This window comes from Fringilla coelebs (genome assembly GCF_963513975.1).
Source record: "Fringilla coelebs genome assembly, chromosome: Z".
Taxonomy (NCBI): Eukaryota; Metazoa; Chordata; class Aves; order Passeriformes; family Fringillidae; genus Fringilla; species Fringilla coelebs.
This window is the reverse complement of record NC_140031.1, coordinates 43,579,045-43,604,123: the sequence shown is the minus strand read 5'-3', so window position 1 is coordinate 43,604,123 and position 25,079 is coordinate 43,579,045. Positions and strand designations below refer to the sequence as shown.

The window sequence follows — 25,079 nt, the reverse complement described above, 5'->3', positions numbered from 1 at the left end:
GCTGTACTGGAGCTCTGGTTTCTAAAAGTATTTTTACCTAACCACCTTTGGTTAGTTTGGACCTTCCTATTTACTGTATTGCTGTGGAAAGCAGAGTGTTATGTCTTCTGTGCACTGTGTCTTCTGAGCACAGAAGATCTTCAATAATTTGCCTTCTCATTTAGAAAGAATCTTTGAAGTAAAAATCCTGGCTTTCTACAGCATCTTTATATATAAACTTGAGCTAAATATAGCTGTTTTCTATGAGTGCCAGAGATAATGGCTGTTTAGCTCCTTATTAATCCAAGCCTCAGCAAAACAGAAAGGATATTTAGAAAAGAAGTTTCTACAGCTAGGTTGGAAGTTTGTCTTTTGAGGTACTTTGCTCCAGTAATGTCTCCAATATATTCTAGTGGGTGGAGCAATTCTATTCATTGAAAAGAAACCATGGGACAGAAACTGTTGTATGTCTCCATGACATCACTTTGTGTGTGAAACCACCAAATACCGAATTGTGGAACCAACATGTGCACACAGGTCAGGCACACTACTGTGTGTTCACCAATAGCCCAAACACTGATGCTCTACATAGTTTAGAAGTATTTTTCTTAATGTTACAACATGTTGGGATCTGAAATCCAATCCCTGTAGGATAGCTTGATGTCATTTGCCTGTGTTTCTCCAGAAGAAATACGTGCATTGCTGTAGAAAGCAAAAGGTGTATTATATCAGCTATCTTTTAGTTTGTTCTCTGTATCCTGCTCATACTGGTTTTGAAACATTTGAGTAATACTAATTTAGGAAAAAAAGTAGTGTCTTTGGTGAACTAATTATCTCAGCAAGATGACTCAAATCTTTCCAGCCTTACCAACTTGAACAGCAAAAAAAGATTGGTTGTGCTAGTCTCTGCTAACCCAGAGTAACTAATATAGAGTAGAAGGTTTGACAATGCTGTTCATTCTTCTCTCTCACCCTTGAAAATGTAAACTTCTATTCAGTGATGCACACTGACTCTTGTGAAGAAATGAGTTTTAAGAGCAAAGTGACATAATTCAAGCACACATTTGAGTTCTAAAGCTCTCTTACACAGTATTAGAGAAGTCAGAAGATTTTGAAGTATTTATGGGAATAGTTAGAGTTTCTAATGATTTAGGACAAAAGGACAAATAATCTCATGGGCGTTATTTAAGCTGTGGCACTGGTAGTTTCTTTACAGGCAGGGTAGTTGATATCCTTTGTTTGACAAGCTCAGTGAAAATATTTTTCTGCTTGACTGTGACTAAAGAAGTGTGCTGTAAGTTAGGCATCGAAAGGGAAAAGATCCAGAGTAGGCCAAAAGCGGTTCCCAGGCAAGACATGGTAGTGGCAGCCTGAGCGGTCAGGCATGGCAGGAGGGAATGTACTGTTGGCTTCCAGAGGAAGTTGTCAAGGTGTTTCCAGTTTGCTCTACAGCCAGGAGTCTATTGGGTTACCCTACAGGTCTTACTTGAATGGCTTGTGAACTGTATGCACATCAAGGTCTGGCATAATTTGATTTTGCTTCATTTACACTTGTGATCCAAGCAGGTCTTCAGATGCACATTTGTACAAAGAGTTTCCTTTCCTCCCCATAGTAAATCCTGCCCTTTTTCTCTCATGCCTGAACTGCTGGAAATCAAAGGGAGCTTGGGCATCCACAGACCAGCCCTGTCCCTTAGGCTTGTTTAGATGTGGGGGCCTTCTCATAAGATACTTAAACTGTAGTTCACACTGGTCACTTGGCAGAATGGCCAAGCTGGCCCCAAACACTGTGTCATGAATCTATATACACTTGTCCACATAACACATATCCCTCTTCTTCTATAGATCTCTTTATTCTTGCCTTAGAATCATAACCACAGAGTCATAAGGCTGGAAAACACTCTTAAGATCATCAAGTCCACCACTAAACCATGTACCTAAGCTCCATGTCTCCGCAGCTTTTAAGTACCTCCAGGGATGGGGGCTCAACTACTTCCCTGGGCAGCCTGTTCCAATCTTGACAAACCTTTTGGTGAAAAAATTACTATTAATACCCAAACTTTCCCTGGCACAACTTGATGCCATTTCCTCTTGCCCCATTTTTTGTTACTTGGGAAAAGAGGCCAACCCCCACCTAGTTACAGCCTCCTTTCAGTGGGTTGTAGGGAGTGATAAGGTCACCCCTGAGCCTCTTTTTTCTCCAGGCTAAACAACCCCAGCTGCTTGAGCCACTCCTCATAGGACTTGTGATCCAGACCCTTCACCAGCTCCATTGCCCTTCTCTGAACACACTCCAGCACCTCAGTGTCTTTCTTGCAGGGAGGCATCCAGACCTGGACACAGGATAGGAGGCGTGGCCTCACCAGTGCCAAGTACAGAGGGGCAATCCCTGCCCTGGTCCTGCTGGCCCCACTATTACTGCTACAGGCCAGGATGCCACTGGCCTTCTTGGCCTGGGCACAGCCAGCTCAGCTGGCTGTTTATAACTTTTCTTTTGACCTATATTCAAAGCAAAATAAATGTAAATATCTGCAATCCTCTTTTTCTTTCTGTTTTTAATAAAAACCTGTAGATTTAGATACATTTTAGACACTTCATTTACAGCTAAGATCTAAGGAATGTTTTTTGTGATATCTGATTATGTTTATATCATGCCATGTTTTCCACATAAGTAAGCAGAGGCATAAGGATTGATATAGACAGTATAATTGAAAATGCATTTCAGATGTTTCTCCTCCTATCTTCTCTTTGTAGGAGATCTGTCTTTCTTCAATAGAGCATTTGGTGGTTTGGACTGGCTTCCTAAAAGCTCCTTTGTAGAAGTGGTACTTAAATAGTGTTCCAGAGACTGCATTAGATAGAGAGCATTTGAAGCAGCTAAGTAGGCTCTCTGCTTTTTCAGTCTGTGAATAGAAGAGGTCTCTTCATAGAGGTAGAAATGTAGCAATGATAGATAAAATTTCTGCAAATAATAGTCTACAAATTCTGCAAATAATAGTTCTGCTCAGTGTAATGCAGGCCAAGATAAAGCTGTTTGTCAAAATTCTTGGTTTATTTTGGGCGATAGTGTATATATATTATCCAGATCCATCTTGCAGAACTCTATTATACAAACTATTCCTGAAAAGGGGACTTTAATAATGGAAAGAATTGAATATTTATATTGATGATTAAAATTCAGATAAGTCCTTATTAAGGTAAGTCCTTAATGTATTGCATAGGGGAAAAGGACACTAAAAGCTATATATTAAAAGCCCTTGTTCTTGGAAGTAAACAATGTATTAGGAAAGAAGCTTGGAAGGAAATTACTCTTTTGATAGACAGCTTATATCATTGGAGGCTTCCTTACCTCGGCAACTGCTGATATACCAGGGCTCCAATCTGATTTGGAAGTTTCTGATTTCCTAGAAGCATTGGGTCAGATGTTCAGTGTCTTCATTATAGAGAAATTGAAAGAAATCTCTCCTAGGTAAGGCACTTCCATTAGGCAAATGTCGGGTACAAAGAAAAACTTAATTTATGTTTGAATTTTGAAATAGGCACTTGATCTTTACTGTGCCATACCAATTTGTTTATGGAGAGGGTTCAGCTTTTTAGAAGCTTTGGATATGTAATGCAGTGCTCTTATTTCTCAGCCAACTTTCCAACTTCTTTTGTTCGGGTTTCTTTTTGTTCCTGTCCCTGAAATCTATAGACCAGTTGTATTTTGAATATACACATTAAAAAAACCCTGCAAACCCAGGAATATTTTCTTTCTATCATAAATGCCATGTTATGCAATGTTCATGCATTAGAAGTGATCAAGAAAAACATGGTAGAATAGTAGGGGAGGGGGGCTTCACGGTATTTTGTGTCCTCTTTACACCACATTGTGAATTAGTCTTTTCCACTCAAATACTCAAACTTCGGAAAACCCAAAGCTAGATGGGGAGCGTCATTGTATTCTACTGACAACTGTGTTTGACTTGATTTACCACATTACAGGAGGAACTGTAGCAAAGCTTTGTGATAATGACATGAGGAGGTGCAGAATTAGCACCTGTATCAGTTTTAATGCTGTTTGCAAAGGATATTAGTGTTTGTTTTTTATTCATTTTCCATGCCAATAATTTCTTTTACTTTTCCACAGGATCCACTCTGTGTAGCTATGAACTACAGCCATCAGAATATACAACAGACCCAAGGGCTGCCAAGTTATGTCCTAAATATCCTGTTCCAGAGAGGTAATATGATCAAGTTGTCTGATTTGGGGTGGAGGGAGCAGAGATTTGTTTTGATCATGACAGTTCTTTAGAAAATACCAACACATGTTCACTCTTACCAGATGGATGTTTTAGTGTGTTATTGTATACATTTCTAAAATTCTGTTTCTTAAAAGGTAGTGAAAATTATAGTCAAAGAAAAACCCAAATTATCCGTGTATGTGTTACTGAAACTATTGAGCTGATATCTTCAAATTGTCATGTCTCACGTGACTGACACTGTTCTAAGTATCAGCTGTTTTACTGCCTTTCACCCTGTCTATAGCCAGCTGCCCATCAGCAATGCAGATTTAAGACAATCATGGAACATTTTTAGTCTTTGGGAGGAAACGTTATGCACAGCTCTCTGCAGTGTTTGCTTCTTATACCTTACCTCAGCCAGTCAGATAGATGCAAATTACTTCATTTTTCACTCTTTCAGTCCGGAAATGACTAACATAAGGATAGTTCAATACCAAAAAGAGGGCTATATTTTATTAACAGGTCATTTTGAGGGTTATTTTTTTAAGTGTTGCATTAGACTCCTGTTTGTGAAATAGGATTGGAAAGTTCATAGCTTCATAAACTCTTGTAGCTGTGCTGCCTAGACCTGTGGAGATGAACATTGCTGAGAAAAGAAGTGATCTGTTAGCTGTTGTACACAGCCTTCTGTCAGTAATGCACTAACTCAAGAAGAACCATGTTGTGTTTTGTCAAAATTTAGCTTCTCAAATATACTCAGTAGTGAGTGATGACTGCAGTCTTTTCTTATGCACAGTTTTCTGTTATATTTTTTGTAAATGTTATATTTGTGTCAGTTCTACAAACTCATTTTTTAAGTCTTTCTTGTATTTGTGGTAGCCTCTCCACTGAATCTTTTTTTTTTAAAATATTATAGGACAATTAGTGGCATCTGGAATGTTAGCTGTTTAAAATTTTTCCCAATATAGATTAATATTCCATGCAGCTAGCCAGCTGTTACTGCCATAGTACAAAAACAAATGAAAACTTCAATGGCAGCTTGCATACTGAAAAGGCTTGTTAGTTCTAATTTTTGCCAGTATTATATTGACTTATCATAGTGAGTTCTCATGTCATTGTCTCAATAAGTATAGCTTAGTCAGAAAACAGAAGGATAGAATAATGTATCAGAGCTCTAATGATGTCATGTAAATTCCTCATAAAAACTACCTCAAGTTATTTTAAATAAACTATTGTGTAGGTGGAGTATTTTCCCTTTTTGATATGGTATTACTAAAATATATGATATGTTGGAGCATTTTTGAGATTGAAAAGTCTGAACTTAATGCCCTAAGGCAAAAAAGGCCAACATTGTATCTATAAACAACTGGCTTTCAGGTTTTTATAGTTAAAATATTTGAGTAAGTGTAATTTGAAGGAGAAATGTAATCCTGTTGAGACAACCAAATGAAAACCCAACATCTTGTAGACTGAGGCATTCAGGAAGAACTTACCTAACAGTCACATTTGATCTGTATCATGGTTTAACCTCATCCAGCAACCCAAACCCCCACAGCCACTCACTCACTTCCCCACCAGCAGGACTGGGGAGAGAACTGGAAGGGTAAAAGGTAAAAATCTTGTGGGTTGATATAAAGATGGTTTAATAAGGGAAAGAAAGCTTCACACAGTAGCAAAGCAAAACAAGGAATTAATTCATCACTTCCCATGGGCAGGCAGATGTTCAACCATCTCCAGGAGAGCAGGGCCCCATCACATGCAACAGTTATTTGGGAAGACAAACACCTTCACTTCAAATGTGCCCTCCTTCCTTTTCTTTCCCCCTTTTTATATCCTGCACATGATGCCATGTTTGGAATATCCCTTTGGTCAGTTTGAGTCACCTGTCCTGGCCGTGTCTCCTCCCAGCCTCCCATACACCCCCAAAGTCCTTGCCAGCATGGCAGTGCAAAAGCAGAAAAGGCCTTGGCTCCGTGTAAGACCTGCTCAGCAATAACAAAAACATCTTTTCCTTATCAACCCTGTGCTCAACACAAATTCAAAACAAGCTCCGTACCAGCCACTGTGAAGGAAATTAACCCCACCCCAGCTGAAACCAGTGCAATCTCTCAAGGGTTATGAACCCTCTGATTCCCATTAGTTCCATGGGATGGAGGTAGCATATGGTGTGAAGATAGCCCCTTGATGTTTTCTGTTTGATGACCAGGCTTCTTCACAGCCTTCAGCTGAGAGGCTGTCAATGGACTCTTACCATCCATCTTCAAGGTATTATGTCCAACTTTGACAGACTAGTACAGTCTGGCAGTGTAGTTTGTCCACACCCCGCCTAGATCAGCCTCTGTAGACATGACTGCATGTTTAGAGGACCCTGGAGGAAAACCTGTCCAGTCCCCTGCAGCATTTATCTGTATGCCAGTTGTGCTGAGCTGTGCCGAGGCACTGCCCTGTAGAGGTTATAAAGAGCAGCTAGCAGTGTTATTCCAATTGGAATCCCCGTCCCCTCACACAGGTTGCTGTACTACCCCTGTACAAACACAGGGATAGTAGTGAGAGGAAAAAATTCTTTGAAATCTAATACTTGAGTAATCAAACGGCTCTCCTAACTTCCTTTGAGTAATGCTTTAAAAGCTTCTGAGACCGTCAGAAGCTTCAACTTTATTCGTTCTTGTTTATGATTAAACATCATGTTGCTATTCTTAGAAATATTTCCTTCTCAGTAGGTAGTATACCAAGATATAATCAAGAGTTCATATAAATTAGCACAGGTCATAGAGAATAGATCTATTATTGTGTTTTTTATTAGGACACTTTACCTCACCTACTCATTCAGTCAGAACCACTAGAGCAGAAACAGACCTCAAAAGTTGATTTTCAGGAGTCCCATATACTCAAGAAAGCAGGTAGGAACCACTAACCTATTTTGTTTAATTAATTAAAACAAACTTAGCAATTAATTACTGCACATGAAAATAGGTAACTTAAAATAGGTAGTGAAATTGCTTTAGGTTAAGGGATATTAGATGACTAATATAAACTCTGATGAAAAAAGCACGTTTTCTTTCATTGGGATGTATTTTGGAAGAATATTTTAATCCCATTAGTCCCTTTTCAAAGTGAATATTTTTGTATTTGGATGCAGGAATAACATTCTTTTGCCTACTCCCACCTCAAAATTTGGGATTTGTTGCTGGTAGTGACAACTTACAAATGCTCTAAGCTTTCTATAAAGTTGTAGCAGTTAATAATTAAATAAACCTCTCAAATGTCAGTCTTTTTCAGTAATACGGCATATAATGAACAGTCGTATTCCAAAATGGGTTATGTTTTAAGAGGCTAAGAGGATACATGGGCTGCCTTTTAAGTAGAGCAGCCATCATTATGGGTTTGTTTTTTAACAGCTGTGACTAATGTACAATTACTTTTCTGTGCTTAACTGCTGTATTCATTTCTACCCAAAAGTAGACCATCAATATGAGCATCTCCAAATGCATTTACCTACTCAGCACAGTAATCCTAGAACCATAAAATTTACAATCATCAGTGACTTTAAACAAAAACCTAGGATCTACTAATTAATTTCCTAGAAATGGCAGGTGATCATAATTTCTCCCAATTTCTTTACAGAATAGTTACACTTTAATGGTTTTCAGCATGTCATCTTTTTTCCATCCTTTTCATGGATGGGAAATATGTACCTAAGGCAGCTGGTTTATTCACTACGTGTTTAAAATGGTGGTTAGAATTTTAGAAAGACATTGCTTCAAAAATAGTTATTGAGGACAGAAAATTGTTGATTTATAGGTCATTGCTGAAATGGGGAAACTGCAGAAGATTATGTTCATTGCTGGTATAGCCCACCACAATCTTTCAAGTAAGGAAGATTGGGCAGGTAAAACAATAGAAGAGACTTTTTTTTTCATTGGATCCAATTGCAGGAAGGAACATGTAATTCATGTCTGAAATGTAATTGGGAATTGATCAAATGATGTAATAGGCCACTTTGAGATCTGACATAGTTTATGACCAAGGCAGACTGCTACTAAATGGGAGACATTTAGAAAACAAAATTACCCACTTTTAAAGGAAAGTTTTTGCTCTCTTGTATCTTTCTTTTGATAGCAGGTTTTTCAGAGCATTCTGCAAAGTTTAGTGCGTAGTCTCATTAGCTTTTTGTGATGGTCTTTCCAAAATGGTTCAAAGCAATAGAGGCATCCTGGCATGTTTTGCATAGTTTTAACAAAGTTAATGAATATAAACACTGTGATTGTAATATTCAGTACAAGAACAAGCTTAGTATGGGGAAAGACTAGGAATGAATACATGCATTTTGCTTGGCAGCAGTTGCGAATGCTGATGTCCTTTGGCACAAAATATATACTCTCAAGAAGAATATTGTCATTCTGCAATTTCTTTTGCTGCAAATATGGACCAGTATTCCATTCTAAAATAAGTGAAAGGCGTTGTTTCAGCTGCTGGTTCACCACCTGACATTTGAAAGAAAGACATTTAAGTGGAAATAGGAACATACTTTCTGCACCTTGTCATTTAAGGGTGGGAGGGTGATAATATCCTATTGGAATGTACATTCCAGCCTCACAGGGTTTTTTGTAAGAACTGCATCACTTTTCATTATGATCATCCTCATTTCAGCAGCACTTGTGCATTCAACACATGGTTTCTGGTTATGATGTTATAAGGGTAGAATGATTGCATCCATTCACCTTTCATTTGTGTGTTGATGTGGCATTTATATTAAGTAGGAGTAATTTTTTTTTCTGATTTTTTTTTCTTGTGTCACCAGTGCACCTATTCCATTCTTCCATCGCTGTGCTCCTGTGAACATTTCCTGCTATGCCAAGTTTGCAGAGGCCCTGATCACCTTTGTCAGTGACAGTAGTGTCTTACACAGGCTGATTAGTGGAGTTATGACCAGCAAAGAGATTATAATGGGACTTTGCTTGTTATCACTAGGTAATTGTTTTTCTCATTATTAGCTATTTCTTAGTGTACTCCATTAGGAGGTTGTTAACACACTCTAACCACAATATGAACAAAACACCTGTATAATGGCAACAATCCCTTAGAAAATTATTCAGAATGCTTTTTTAAAATTTTATTTGAGAGTTGGGTAACTTATTCATAAGTAATATACTGGTTTTGTTTCTCTTACACTGATTATGAAATGGAGGATGCATGGCTGTTAATTAGCCAACATTAGTTTTGATATAGTTAAGACAGCATCCATTTTTCTTATTTTTTTTATAGTCTTCCCCTTTCCCATTTGTAATAGTCATCTTCTACCAACTCAAGTCCAAATAAACCCTTTCCAAATAAAAAGGACAGATTGAGAAATGCAAAGTAGCACACTCCGGTTGGATGTAGGGGATTTAATTTGTTTCATTTAACATACTTGCACAAAGATATGAGAACTTTAAGACTGAAAACAAGAAAATTAGGTGCCCATTTGTTGCATTGTATGTTACCTCCTTCCTCTTCCTTCAAAATTAAAAGCTTCAGGTCTTTGAAAATGTCAGCCTTTTCTCAAGAGCTGGAAATTCCCAACAGTACAAACGTGCTGAATTGTTTCTATAGCTGCAAGATGCTTCTAGTCTATTAAGTGACGCTTTATGTTACGCTGAAGAGCTGTTTTAACAAAATCGTCTTGTTTGAGGTGGAATGTTGCCCACGGACATAGACTGCTTTCCTAGTGAGTCTATTTTATTCACACAGTATAAAATCTGAAATCCTAAAATGGAAGTATCATGATATTAGCTATGCATATGAGTGATGTGTTATTTAGAAAGAAACACTGCAAAGCTGTATCAGATATAGGGGTCCTTTGTTTTCAGTTTGCTTTGTGGTTTAAAAAAAGGGCAGGGGAGAAGGAAGGGAAAAGGAAAGGAAAAATAAGAGGATGCTAGATACCATTAACCCCTTCTACATGCATACAAAAGACCACTGTGTATTTTTTTCAACTGTAGCTTGAAAGCTGTTTACTTTTACATCTTGACAGCTTCAGTATTTGGCAATAATGGTAGAAAGCTGTTTGAAATCTGAAAGCTAGTGGCTGTTTTGCAGTGCTGCTGTTCAGTTAGAGTCAGAAGTTAGTACAGAATTTACATATAATTAATTTTAAAAATCGTTTTCATAATTTCATAGTTAAACAGAAATTACTTGTTTTAAAACAGTGAGACTGTGATTCAAAAAGCCAGGTTCTAGTGGCTTGCATGTAACTGCTGAACATGAACGTATGTATGTTAAAATATGAATATGTACTTGTACACACCACCTCAGCCTTAACTGCTGTATAGTTTTTTACTTACGACTGGCATGACATTCCGGAATACACAGATATCATAGTAACTGCAGTGATTTGACATGTGTATCTGAGTACAGACTCTGCCCTGGTCCTCTGGAGTTGTGCTCATGTTACCAGACTCGAATTACTGTCATGTCTTGCTGTCTGTTTGGTCATTGTCTAAGTACATCTCTGTCTGTATGCATGCATTATGTCTTGTGTTTGATGTATTGTGTAAATGTATTTAAGCTATCTTTGTTTTAATCAACATTATCAAAGCAGAAGCTGTAGAGGTGCCTAATTTTCTTAAGTATCTATTCAGTGAGTTTGTAAGCCTCAAAAAAGAAATCTGTCTGTAAAAATTCTAGTGGAAGGCAGTTCTCTTAGTACAGTGGGAAAATTAGGAAGGCTATATCTACTTGAAATAATTAGTCTGCTTATTTTATTTGTCTTCTTTTGCAGTGTTGTCCATGATTTTAATGATTATAATAAGATACATTTCAAGAGTACTTGTCTGGATTTTAACAATTCTTGTAATTCTGGGATCACTTGGTAAGTCTTGTTTGTCTCCCACTTTGAGTGCCCAGTTCTAATCCTTGTGCTCCATTTCCTTAACCCAGCTACATTCCACACACATCTGGGATCATGCATTTCCCTTCAGCTTTTTTTTTGAGTCCCTTTCCAGATGCACTTTCAAAATGCCACTTTAGTAACTGCAGATCTCTCTCAGAGAGTACATTGCTCCTTGAATATTTGCACACCCTGCTTGGCAGTCAGTCTTCATGTCAGCCTAGCTCACTAGACCCCATAGGTGACAGTGCAGGAGATTGCTCACAGCACTTGTAGCACAACCCTAAATGTTGCCTACTTCTTAACCTGCCTTCCAAACAGGTCAGCAAGGCAGCTAAGCCTGGGTGTGTCTGGTGGTACCTCCCACACTTTGGCTGGTGCATGAAGAAATCAAAGGGAACTATTGCTTATGCAGCTGAATATATTTACAACTCTGACATGTTCATCAGCCCTTCAGTTCTTTGAGTAGCTCTTTAAGACCTGTTCTTGAAGAGAGGAAGAAAAGGTGGTTGTCTAGCAATTCTAATTAAATCCCTGTATTTCTGTATGACTCAGGAACACCTGCATGACCCAGATCATATGTGAAATGCCACCAGGCATGCTCTCTTGGAAATGACCAAAGGTTGTCTCTTCCAAAATGATGTAGCTTGTGTGAAAGTAGCCTTATTTTATCACATTAGCTTTAAAATTCATTAGACTAAAGTTTTCTACACTTATTACTGAGTAGCTAATCCAAAATGTCTGGGCAGACTGCACAGAAAGAAAAAAATGGAATAAACATATTAGGAATCACTAGTGATTTAATTCTTGCAATTCAAGACTGAAGTGCATGGAAAAAATCAGCAGACCATCTCTATTTTTCTCAGGATCACTTTAGTTTTCTGACTAATGGCCTCACAATCTGTGATCAGGGAAAAGGAAAAATATGGATTTATTTTTCATTTATATTCTCTTCAGAAGCTGAGCAGCCATGTTGAGTGAAATAGTTGAATAACTTATCTTACTGGCATCTGTTACTATGTTCTAAAAAGTTTCATCCATTATAATAATGGATTAAATCAAACCCTGTTTTTTTATGAGATATGCTGCTTATTCTGTCTTTACTGTTTGTTTAGGAGGTGTCAAAAGAGCATCCTTCATTTTAGACCTGAACAGAGTATGTTCAGCAAAAACATGCAATCACAGAATCACAGAATGGGTAAGGTTGGAAGGGACCACAGAGGCTCATCTGGCCCTACCTCCCTACTTAGCTTATGCATTTGATTCAGAAATACCAGCAGAACAAAGGACAATTGAAAGAGAAAAGAAATGTACCAGAGAGGAGAGGTTATCTCCCTGAGGGCTGGAGATCTGTATTCAAGAAAAGTTCTACCTTGGAAAGGCAGCTAGCATAGGAGAATGTTTTTCTGGCCATAAGACTAGGATTAACATAGCAGGGCTGAGACAATAGTACCTCACATTGTATATGCTTCCTGTGCCTTTTACTAATGTTTTTTCTAGTGTCCAAGGCATTGTCTGAAGCAAGTTTAGCTACATATCATTAAGGTGCTGTTTCCAACATCAGGCTTGTTGTTTTGATTAGTGTTCCCAGGAATGGTAGACTCCTTGTTTTGTTGTTATTTCACATCTTAATCCAAAGGTCTGTCTCTGTTTCCCCTCCTAAATTCTTACTCCCTGCATTATTGTACACACCCATACATTCATACATACAGCCTACCACAGAACTATTTATTCTTCCTTTTGTTCTTTTATTACCTGTCTAGTGGGAGCTGTGCTGTTTACTGTTAGGGCTTTCCACAAAGTAGTCCTTCAATGCAGTTTACCCTAAAACACAGAGTCAAGGGTCAAGGTTCTGCAAGTGTCTTAAGTGGTCATAGTATGGTGAGACTTTGAAAAGAGTATATTCACTTGAGAAGAGGGCAGCAGAGGAGAACTAGGTACTTCTCCCTCCTCTCAAGTTCCTGTTCAGTTGAGCATCAGTGCTCTTGAGTATTCAGTACCAGACTAGACTTAAAAGGAAAGAACTGTTTTATTTCTCTATGACTAGGTAAAATATATCACACAGAAGATTCATTTATTTATCCTTCTTGTTTTCTCACTAAAACAGGTGGTACAGGAGTCCTGTGGTGGCTCTATGCTAAACAACGAATATCTGCTGGTGCTCTTGAGACCCAAATAGCCAAAGACAATCTTCAGGCTCTCTTGATCTATGCCATTGCAGCTACAGTCTTCACGGTATGCTTTGCTAATGATTGTATTATTTTCTGCTTTGTCTTCCTGTTGGTCTCTAGTTTTTATTCAGGTGAAAGCATTGTATTGCACATATTTTGGAACAGTTTATTGCCACAATTTCTGTTGAAGTGATTTTCTTTCATTATGTTATTTTTTTAACTTTTAGGAATTGTTCTCTAACACCTGATTAGGAGTCAGGGGAGACTTTCTAGGAGCTGTTCTCTATTATCTGATTTTGAGTCAGGAGAGACTTTCTAAGCCTGCAGCTACTTTCATCTACTGTAAAATGTCCACAGGGACTTCCAAGAATAGGTACGATACTGGACTGCCAATCCAAAGAAATTTTTCTTAGATTCTCAGTTCAGAGGTACTGAGTCATTTCAGTGTATTTAAAAATCCTTAACCTGCTTCAGAAAGAAGTTGTTCTTAAGTCATTGTGAACTGAAATACTAACACCATTTGAACCAATTTATCTTCTTTGGGCCTTGCTGTTAATTTCGGAGTCACTGAATTTACTACCAGAAACTGACAATGTTTGATTAACTTCACAGGAATTGTAGACTCCCTCTTCTGTTCTTCTTGTTACTTCACATCCTAATCCAAAAGTTCCTCTCCATTCCCTCTCCTTGATTCTTACTCCCTATGTTATTATGCACATATATACATACATCCTATAAGACCACCATGCCATGGTCAGATATAAATTTTAAATTACCTTTCTTAAAGGTAATTTAAAGGTAATATTAAAGGTTAAAACTGGCTGATTTCACTGCTTTGTAAAACATAATTGAGGATAGAACCTGGTCTTGTCTCATCAGCTTAAGGCTGATGATGATTCCAAATACATAATTATGAGAATGGAATTCGTCAAAAGTATAATTTGGAAAATAATTTATCACTAGAAGAAGCTGATAGAGGTTTTATATTTTGATCTTGTGATTTTATAGATAGAGTATGTGTTAATTTAGTGTGTCTGAATATCCTAGCTGTGCAAAAGAGTATCTTGATTCTTAATGTGATTTGGAAACTTCCCCCTCTAGGTTATCTTGTTCTTGATCATGTTAATTATGCGCAAAAGAGTAGCTCTCACCATTGCCTTGTTCCATGTGGCTGGCAAGGTCTTCATTCACCTGCCACTGTTAGTCTTCCAGCCATTTTGGACATTCTTTGTGCTTATCCTCTTCTGGACATACTGGATCACAGTCCTGCTTTTTCTTGGTACTACAGGTAAGCAGTCACTTCAAATAATTTTCGCTTCATTTTTGTATGATTTCTAGCAGAGTTGACTAAAAAGCCAGTGGGAATCTCAAAGGAAAAAGCCCACTTGTTGTGCTTCTATTCCTGTCTGCTTCACTGACTTCAGGCTATTGTGCATTTGAGTCTTCGTTCCCAGCATGGTACTTTGTGTGTTAGGCTGGTTTTTTGATTTGATGCAAGTTGGCTTGCTGCAAACCATGAGACGCTAATAATAAAACTGCTATAGCAATTTTTCAAATAATTCCCTCTAATTTTACATACACGAGTTAACGACAGCATAAACTTGGAGTCACCAAGTATTGCAGGCAGTACTCACACACATGAGTACACAGTAAGGGAAGGGCCATTGCAAACATTTACTGCCTCCCACAATGTAAATATTGTGATTTTAGTTTTCAGTTGTTTCTAATTTAGGTGTCCAGTATTATTCCAGAATCAATAGGGAGATTTTTCTGCTGCTTGTGCACTGTATTCTGAGAGCAGCCAATGTACTACTAATTCCTACCGGCTCTTCAGTATGTAGAAGGTGAAAGCTTTTTTTGTATTCAGGGTCTGACAAGAGCTTCTGGAATTAATCAACCCCATGGGTCCAAATCTTAGTTACTTCAGCAAAAAAAAACCACCAGAGCAGATGCTTTTTAAAGAGTCTGTTATTTTGTAGACATTGTAGGCAACAGAGACTGTCATTATTAAATGTCTTAAAATTTTGAAACATGTTGTTTGCTACTGACCCAAAAGTAGCAGTGTTTCAAGTCACAAGGTTATTTCACAGTAATACAAGATAAATATTTTTTCTTATCCTGAGTTCTTAGCAAAGGGTTGGAGGCAGTCAAATTCCTATGTTCCTGTTCTCATTACTGATAGAATTTTTAGTTTTGATTGCATGCTGTGGTATGTGCAGAAAATGGTCACCACTGAAAGTCTCAGTCCTGTGCTTCATTTTCTGAGTCAGACCACTGCCCAGGCACTAAATTTGTAGGAGAATGTAGTCTGATATTGTAGTTAAGTGACAGAACCCTTCAGCCTGCCTTGATTTTGGAAAAGCTATTTTATCTTTTTAGCTTATATGTACTCAGTATCATCACTATTATCAGTTAAACAAACTGTTTGTGCAAATAAGGCCAAATCCTTGTTCACCAAAACCAGAATTATTTAAATAGTTAACTTACTGACAAGAAAACATTCATTTTATATATAAGTATAAAAACATAACTAAGAATGAGGGTAAGGTGCTGTCAGTGCTAAGTCAAAACAATGCTTTTCAAGGTAAGCGCTATATACACAAAAAGTTCCTTGCAATGTTTTTCTGTATCTCATCAGCTGTTCATGTAAATGTTGTATAAGATGAAACATCTCACTGTGCATTAACACATCAAAATAGAACACATCATGTCAGAGCACTCCTAAGCTTATCTTAGGAGTGTTCTGACATGCTGTCAGTCACTATGATATTGCTATTCATATTAGACAAAGAGTCAATAAATTTTTGAATATATTAAATCATATATTTAGAATTCCTAAGGCTGCTCCATATGTCTGTTACTAACTTTAAAGCTACAAAAGCTTACCATAGGGAAAACAAAAGTGATTGTTAATGTTGACGTCTAGGTGTAAGGGGCTGATACTGATTCATTCTGTATGAAAAATACTGATAAGGCTGCAAACTCAAATTAGGAATGACTGAAGTAGACTTCCATTATGTTTAACTGTATGAATTTTTGCTATGAGATGGTGGTTAGTTGTGGAATTTTTTTAGTGTATTTTTTTCAAATCCCATTATACTTGTTGTCTCAAAAGCTCTATCTTTCTTAAGAACGATCTTCCTAAATGTGGCATTTAAAACTAGAGGGGTTTCTGCTGGTTATGAACTGCTGGTTATGAACTGCTGGTTCATAACTGGTCATGAACTGCTAATACCATATGCTTCCTTCTTTATAAGTTGATATAAGCATCATTTTCTTTTTTTACCCTCATTCATTTCTAGGTAGTCCTGTCCCAAACGAGGAAGGATTTGTTGAATTTCGGATGGCAGGTCCTTTGAAATACATGTGGTGGTATCATGTAGTGGGACTCATCTGGATCAGTGAGTTTATCCTAGCCTGTCAGCAGATGACAGTAGCAGGGGCTGTTGTAACATACTATTTTACAAGGTAAGGCTAACCTAGATAGCTCTATCATGAGTAGCCTACACATTGATTTAGCAGAAATAATGAGCAACAGGGTTTCTGGGGAGAATATTTGTGTCCATTGGGAAAGCCGAGGAACAGTTAAATTGCCTTGACCCTTTTAAAATAATGTAAAGTCCTGAACTATCTGTTTTGGCATTTATAGATGGTATTCTTGACATGTAAGACTTGAAGTATTATTTGCCTTGTAACCTATGCACATTCTACAGGTATGGGTGATTGTTTACAAAGTAGGATGAGTCTGGAAGGTCATCTTTTTTGCTAAATAATTAATGCTGGTAAGATCTGTAGAGGTTAAAAAATAATGAAAGCAATTGATTATTATTTTAATTGCAAAATAATGCCCTTTAAATTATTTCCAGTCCTTCACTAATCTTCATTAATCTTTCCTTCACAGGATTACTTAAGATCTTATTAGATTAATAATTTACATATAGATCCTGACAAGAAAATATAAAAATAAAAATTCATGTAAAATTTTAAAGCTCCATATTTTAGTGCTGTACTTGTAAACTAAATTGTGTATCAGTTTTTTGACTAATGTATGGAGGTATTTTTCAAGTGCGTGAATCAGATCACAAATGTTTAATTGCTTTGTCTTTTTAATTGAGGCTGTTACCTGAACTACATTTGACTCCTTTTCTGCTCTGCTCTTTAAAATAACATCAAAAGCAAGGAATCAATTTATTGTGCTGTCAGAAGTTTTGTTATTTTATTAATGATGAAGTCCTCCGGTATACCAATCAAATACCTCTATGAGGTTATTACAAGATGATACAGGGATGTAATCTTGTGAATAATTAAACTAGATTGAGTACAGAATGAGGAAAATGCAGAGGAAAGAGAATAACTCTGCACTGAAATAGATTGCTTAGCAATGTGTATGCTTCATCTGTAAGTTTATGTATTTCCTGTCACCTGAGGGTGAATGATTTTTATTTCATCCATACCCTGTAATTCCATAACTGCGATTTTATTTTAAGTTAGTAAATACTAATTTCTCTCTGTTATCTTCTTTTTTGCATTTTAAGGTAAAACCATAATTTGAAAAGTGACTTGTAAAACCAGAAAAGGCATTAATTTGCACTTACCCATTATTTTGCATATGAACAGCTTTCCAAATCAAATGAGATGAGGTTATCCATGGAGAAATGTTTTATACATGTTCACTGCTCATGCACTTTAGCCAGATGGATTCCTTTTAACTCAGGCAATAACAGGCCTCAAAGTGTTTTGTGTTACAGACTTTGCCCTTAAAATGAGGAAGTGTTTGGGTTGCCTGGGCATAAGACTCAAGCAATTTATGTGATTGTGCCTGACAGGGAGTAAAATTTGTCTACCCCCTAAAAGCTAATTGGAATAAAATACAGGGTAAACCTACTTTGATCATTAACATCTCAGGATTACATTATGCAGATACTAGTTTCGTGGAATCAAGAATCTACTTTTGTTTTCTAAGTGAAATTCTCATCTCTCCCAAGCTGGGGAGAGCCTTTGTTTTTTGAATGTTATCAGATGTTTCTTAGTATGCTTATTATCATGCTTTTATTTCCAATAAAGAAGAAGAGCCATTCTTTAAATGTTTAATTAGTGCTATCCTTTGAGAGAGATGTATATGTTAGTTTCTTGATAGAAAAGAATAATAGCTTGAAACTGTGAACATGAGTATTTATCTGATAAATTAAAAATTTTATAGCTGCAGTGCATTAAATAACTTGTTTTAAGGCTCAACCCTTGGTACCTTGAGTATATAACAGCTAAATCAGAAATACAAAAAATCTGAGCAAAGAGTTTACTTTATCAATTAGTAATAGTTTATCAGTAGTCTGACTAAAAAAAATATTAGCACAGTTTCTTACTGTTTTGGAAGGTTTTGAATTGCACACCATCTGGCACAACTTCAAGGGAATTGCTGGTTCTTAGTAGTGGTAATTCAGCCAACTACTAATAAGACTACTTGTCACCATGAGTGTTTCCAGTTGCTCAGAGAATCCCTGGCCAATGTATTGGCAAAAGCTGGTTAATATAGAAGTTGAAATGTGACAGAGTTCATTGACAAGATTCACTCTACTACTTAGAAGATGGTTAAAGCACACTTTAAAAAGGAAAAATAGGACTGAAATCAGTTAATCTAAGACTAAACCTAAAATGATTTATGTGGAAGCTGGGGATGGAAAAAGCTAAGGGTGAGAAAGGATAAGGATAAAAAGGAGTGAGGGAGACCCTCTCATTGAATCACAAGGTTAAGAGTGGGCCCTCTTGCCACTCTTAGCCCCAGACTTTACCAACAGTTCAGGCCTAAAGAGTTAAACAGCACTTAAACTTAGTATCACTTAACCAATAGTGTAATTTAACAAATTTAACAAAAGAGTCTATAGGATTTACTATGAACACAGCAGTAACTCAGTTACTTAGACCTAATTTACTTACCCATCTAATGTTACAGTACATTTGCTGTGGCACATTCACACTCACACATAGGTACATAGGTACAAGGTATAGCCTGTAAAAATTCCTCTCAAGTTTAGTGAGGCGCTCAGGTCAGATGCCTCTGCACCTTCTCAAGAGGCGAAGGGTTCAGGCTTGAGAAGTGGGGCGTCAGCCCAGGCTCTGTCAGCAGCATTTGGTTTTGGTCCTCTGAGTATCACAAATTTGACTGTTCAGTGGCTTAGAGAGGTCCCACTCAGAAGGAGGTGCTGATCATAGCCCACTGTGGTCCAGGAGTTTATGGGGTTGAAAGAGAATTGGCTTTAGTCATAGTAATTTTCCATCTTGTCCACAATTCAGGTCTGTAACTTTCTTTGAAAGTTCAATAACAGAAATGTTATTCTACCTGTGTTGATATTTGGGCACAAAAAATAAGTTTACAAGGCTGTTCCTTTAAAAACAGGCGCTTGATAGACAGGAAAAGTTCCTGAGAGCAGACTGTGTTTCTGATAAGTTCGAGGAGCTGAGCCCAGGTGCTTTTTGTCAAGACAGGGGCCTAACAAGCATTTCTGAGATCATAATGCAGCCCAAGATGGGAAGGGACAAAGGGGATGCACCACCACACTACTCATATGTGTAATGAATCAATTTAAATACAGAAGAGCAAAGAAAACTTAGTCTTTCTGAATAAAATGGATCAAACACAGAAAGGTTTGAAATATACTCCAAAACTTGATTAAAACCAAAGGAGGTTAGATGTTGGTGCCAAAAAAAAAGTTGATATAATTTATTTAATAGTAAAAGAGGGAAAGAAAGAGAAAAGAAAGATATAGAAAAAGAGCATGGAGGGGAACAGGGGGAGGGACAGGGGTTAGGTGGAAACATACCATCCTTGCAAGGGTCTCATGGCTTCCCTCCATCTGGTCTTCTTGGTGGTGAGGGTCCCCTGCACCCCAAAAAGTGTAGAATCCAATGGATTCATATACATTTGGGCCAGGTAGGAAGGCCTAGAGGGCAAGTTTGAAACTGTCCCTTGAAACTGTGGATCTGTTATGTCATGTTGCAGTGCTCCAGTGCAAGATCTGGGGGCTCCTTGTGAGGGGAACTTTTGATGGGCCATGACACTGCATCTGCTGTCATTCACATGAATGTCCTGTAGATGTGGCTTTCCTGTGACTGCAGCTGGGCGGGTCTGCCCAGCTGAGTATTGGCATTTACTGCCTCTCACCAGAGACTTTTCACATGCCCAAAACCTCTCCTTCCCATCCCCACTCTTTGGTGTGAGTGACTTGCTTGGGCAAGTCTGGCAGCTGATAGCCCTGGGGCTGTGGTCTCCACCCCAAAGGTGTGAGGCCTAAACCTCCTGTGAATGAATTTTTTTTTTCCCCCGGCCCAGAATTGAGTCACTTTCTCTTATCTCCATCAACTTGCAGTCCAGGGCCTCAGTCAGGAGGCTCATTCAGGGTGTGGTGATCTTCCATGCAGCTTTTGTTATAAAGTTTTGCTATAATAGGCAAAAGTCCTTCATAAAAATGCTTAAGCCATAAATGATAACATTGCAGTCCCCAACAGTTTGACATGCCAATTCCTAATCCTAGTCCTGCATTAGAGATAAATTTGTGAGTTACAGAGATTGTCAGGGTGGAGTGAGAAAGCTAGTATGAGGATAATATATTCCTTTTGTACATTATTTTATTGAGAATTTGTAGCACTTCTAGATGATACGACTTAAATACTGATCGTTCTACTGCTTTTTTTTCCCCTCTTTTCAACAGGGAGAAAAGAAATCTGCCATTTACTCCTATTCTGGCATCTGTTAATCGCCTTGTTTGTTACCACCTAGGAACAGTAGCAAAGGGTTCTTTCATTATCACACTAGTGAAGATACCACGAATGATTCTTATGTATATTCACACACAACTCAAAGGAAAGGTAAGAGAAATAGATTCCATTTTCTTGTCGAAACTCAAGGCCTGATATGTTTACCTGTTTATTTAGTCAGTGTGGGAGGATGGAAGTCTTGTTTCGGAATAGATTGGGGTAACAAGAAATTCTTCACTGTGAGGGTGGTGGTGAGGCACTAGAACAGGTTACCCAAAGAAGTTGTGGGTATCCCATCCCTGGAAGTGTGCTGGGTCTTGCTGAATGAGGTTTTGAGCAACTTGTTCTAGTGGAAGGTGTCCCTGCCTATGGTGTTCAGAGTTCCTTCCAAACCAAACCATTGTTCTCTGAATATTTAGACTTTACAGACCATGATACAGATTGCTTAAGTTAGCAGGCTGAATATCAGTTACTGAAGTACAAGGGAATATTGTTTCCATAAAAACTCTTTATCTCTGTTTTCCCACATTCTGTGTTTTTGTAGGAAAATGCTTGTGCTCGCTGTATGCTTAAAGCCTGCATTTGCTGCCTTTGGTGTCTAGAAAAGTGCCTGACATATTTAAATCAGGTAAGATTTTCCATATTTAAGTTTTATGTAAGGGCTTGTACTAGTATATATATTCCCAGAGTGCAATCTGATGACGACACATAATGTATTGTACTTTGGAACTGAACTTGAATGACAGAACTTCAGTCTTTTCTCCATTACTGAAATTTCACTGCATATCACTACATTTATCTTTGGAATGTAAACAAGAACTAAAAAATAGCCCATGTTCATCTTTGTGAACATGGTTTCTCAACTTTATAACAATTTGTTTAGTAGTTTAGTGGAGATATTCCCTCTTAGGTCTACTCAGTCAAACTACATCTGAGTTTCAAAATATTTTGGTTATGAAAAGAGAATTAAGCTTTTCTGTGTGTAATATTTAAGATACTCACAGTATAAAAACTATACAAAACATCAAGTTGTCATTGTCATCTACAAACTGTCCTCAGTAACCTTGAATGCAATCTAGTTAAGTATTTAAAAATTATCTTGGTTGACTTGTATGATACTCAGATTCTTTTATATTTCCAGATTGGTTTTTTTGGAACTATTTAATTTCTGTAGCTATGCTATTGTTCGCCCCCTCCTGCCGAGGAATTGCAAATTCTATTTAATGAGTTTTTTTGAACAAACTTGTTATTATGAGCAAGAGAGAAGAATAGTAGTTCTTTACCTCATATAATCTTCTGTCAGCTGGTTCATATTGCTTGATTCAAACAACTCTCAAGGGAATTTTGATGAATGTGTCTTACTCAAAGCTGTATCTTTCCTGTCACCTTTCCTACCCTTCATCTGAAATACCTGATCATTCTATGAATAAATCTTCAATCTTCTTTTCTCAGAATGCGTATACAGCCACAGCTATCAACAGCACCAATTTCTGCACCTCAGCAAAGGATGCCTTTGTTATCCTAGTGGAAAACGCTTTGCGAGTGGCTGCCATAAACACAGTTGGGGATTTTATGCTGTTTCTAGGAAAGGTATGTCGGCTGCATACAGCTGTTACAGACCTATGTAGGAGCAATCTTTCTTTAGCAATGGCTTGAACCCTAATTCAAAACGCCTTAAAAATCCTGTTTCTTGGTTGCACTTTATTGCATTTAACTGCATCATGTTAGGAAGGGACCATCCAGTACAGGGAGCATAAACATATGATCCCCTTAAATTTAGTAAAAGTGACTAGAGAGGAATAACTGACATTTATTATGCTTTTTGCATTTTAAGAGAAAAGTGATTAGGAAGTCTTAAGTTTTTGATTTTGTAGTTAAGACATAGAATTGTAAGGAAAGGAAGCTTTTCTGTTAAATTCTGTTTAGTATGGACTCTCTAGATTTATGTGGAAAATTTGACACATTAGTGATCACCTTTTATGACAAAATCAGACTGGAAGGGTATAGAAGCCTGCTATGAGGAACTGCCAGTTTAAGCAACTAAATTAGTTCTACTCTGAGAATTAAAAGGAGACCAGAATAATTTCTGCGATCAGTCAGCCTTTTGGGTTTCCAGCTAATGGAGATATACTGTCTGGAAATGTAATCCAGTGAATTATTTCTATTCTTAGAAGTGCCATAATTTACTGAAACAATTAATACCAAATTACTTAAATCACCTGTGCCTCAGTACCTGGACACTGGTTGGACTGATCTGTATTCCTTATTGCATTCCTCTACTTCTGTTAAATCAGAAGTTAAGTGGGCTGAATCTTGTAATTAAGTGAGTAATCCAGTAATTAAGTGAGTAAGATGTAAGAAGGAATAAACACATAAGGGAGATGTAAATGCTTTGGAGAACCTGAAATTACATAACAAAGTTTTACTGAGGAATCTGAATAGTGTTAGGAAACACCCCCTGAAAAGATGTCTCAGATTATTAGAAAAATGTTCAGGTGACAGAAATGGTCAAATGAACAGTGCACATAAAATCTGTATCAGTAAAATAATGCTACACTATCAGCATCTCTTCTACCAGTTCAATGTGATGTTTTTGTAAAAGCTGACTTATTTTATGATTGTGTTTAGTTGCTATTCATAATAATACATTCAGAAATATTCAGAAAGTTAATTGGCACCACCAATTCAGTCTTTTTGGTTTTGCCAAAACCAGACTGGTTACCCAGTGGAATATCTGTTAAGGGCTCACACATCATGTAGTTCTGTTACATGAAGTGTCTCATGTGAATTCTAGTCTACTTTCTCTGTATGGAGAAGAAATAGATAATAAGCAAGCTTAGAAGTTGTTTCCACTAGCAAAATGAAAAACATACCATTCTCCTAATACTTAACTTCTGCCTCCATCCCAAATAAAAAACCAACTGCATGTTAGTTGATGCATGGCATCTGGTTGTTAGGTTTATATAATAGACAGGATAAAGTTCTTTTTTACAGGAATATTGGATAACACTAGGATGATGACAGCAAAATATAAATGTAATTTTCTCTGAAAAATACTCTTTGTGATGAAGAATGTGTAACAATTGACTTGAACCTGCTGAAAATGAATTAAATGTCATTTATCCTCAGGGACATGGGGAATCCAGGAGGTAAAGATCTTGTTACCTACTATCTGTTATCTCTAGTTCTAACCCTGGCAGACCAAGAAGCATACTGCCTTAACACAAACAAACCAAACAAAAAATATCAAAAGGCTTCTGCCATTAGAGTTGTCTACCATTTTCTTCTTCAGGTCCTGATTGTCTGCAGCACAGGCTTGGCCGGCATTATGTTGCTGAATTACCAACGAGATTACACCATCTGGGTGCTGCCACTCATCATTGTCTGCCTCTTTGCATTCCTGGTTGCTCACTGCTTCCTTTCTATTTATGAAATGGTTGTTGATGTCCTTTTCTTATGTTTTGCCATTGATACAAAATACAATGATGGGAGCCCTGGCAGGGAATTCTACATGGATAAAGTTCTCATGGTAAGTTTTCCCTTACTCTCAAAGTCTAAGGATCTGGTTCCATAAAATAGGTATTTTGACAATGGATTGAATGCACTAGCTGAGTTCAATACGGGGGTTTTTTGGTTGTTTTTTTTTACCTTGCCATCTTGTTCATGGCTTGATCAGGAAACAGTGTCATCTGATAAGCATTAAGTAAGTAATGATGCTTGCTTCCCATGGTATTTGCTTCTATTTGCTGGCTATTGGAGGAGCATACAGAATCATACTCTTGGACATCATGTCTTGTAAATTACACAGTGCAGAATAAAAGAAACAAAACAAGGGAAGAAAACTTGAGATTTTTTTGCTTTCCCAAGAAGGGCTTCTTTTTGGATATGAGAGAGAAAAAATATCAGAGTATTCTACCTCATGCATAGATAATGGTTACAGTGGAGTTTTCATATAGGCATCAACCAGAATTGTCTCTGTCACACATAGAAATACCAGGCTTTATGTTCTATCCTGGAACCTACATGCTTTGTCAAGGCCTCTTGCAAGGCCTATTCATTTTGTCCATTTTTATTCCACGTTATTCT

General features: G+C 37.5%; 1 protein-coding gene across 2 annotated transcripts in view; it reads left to right on the top strand.

Annotated features, from left to right (window-relative positions):
• The window catches only part of SLC44A1 (solute carrier family 44 member 1), a gene marked incomplete at its 3' end in the record, with an annotated part of 70,216 nt that overhangs the window by 35,179 nt on the left and 9,958 nt on the right, over positions 1-25,079 (top strand). For both annotated transcript variants that reach the window (XM_084225249.1, XM_084225248.1), the window contains exons 5-14: positions 4,109-4,202; positions 9,004-9,173; positions 10,963-11,052; positions 13,178-13,305; positions 14,343-14,529; positions 16,544-16,709; positions 20,948-21,104; positions 21,538-21,621; positions 22,446-22,583; positions 24,286-24,522. In XM_084225249.1, coding sequence (XP_084081375.1) covers positions 4,109-4,202; positions 9,004-9,173; positions 10,963-11,052; positions 13,178-13,305; positions 14,343-14,529; positions 16,544-16,709; positions 20,948-21,104; positions 21,538-21,621; positions 22,446-22,583; positions 24,286-24,522 — 1,451 coding nt within the window. The remainder of the gene's footprint in view (positions 1-4,108; positions 4,203-9,003; positions 9,174-10,962; positions 11,053-13,177; positions 13,306-14,342; positions 14,530-16,543; positions 16,710-20,947; positions 21,105-21,537; positions 21,622-22,445; positions 22,584-24,285; positions 24,523-25,079) is intronic.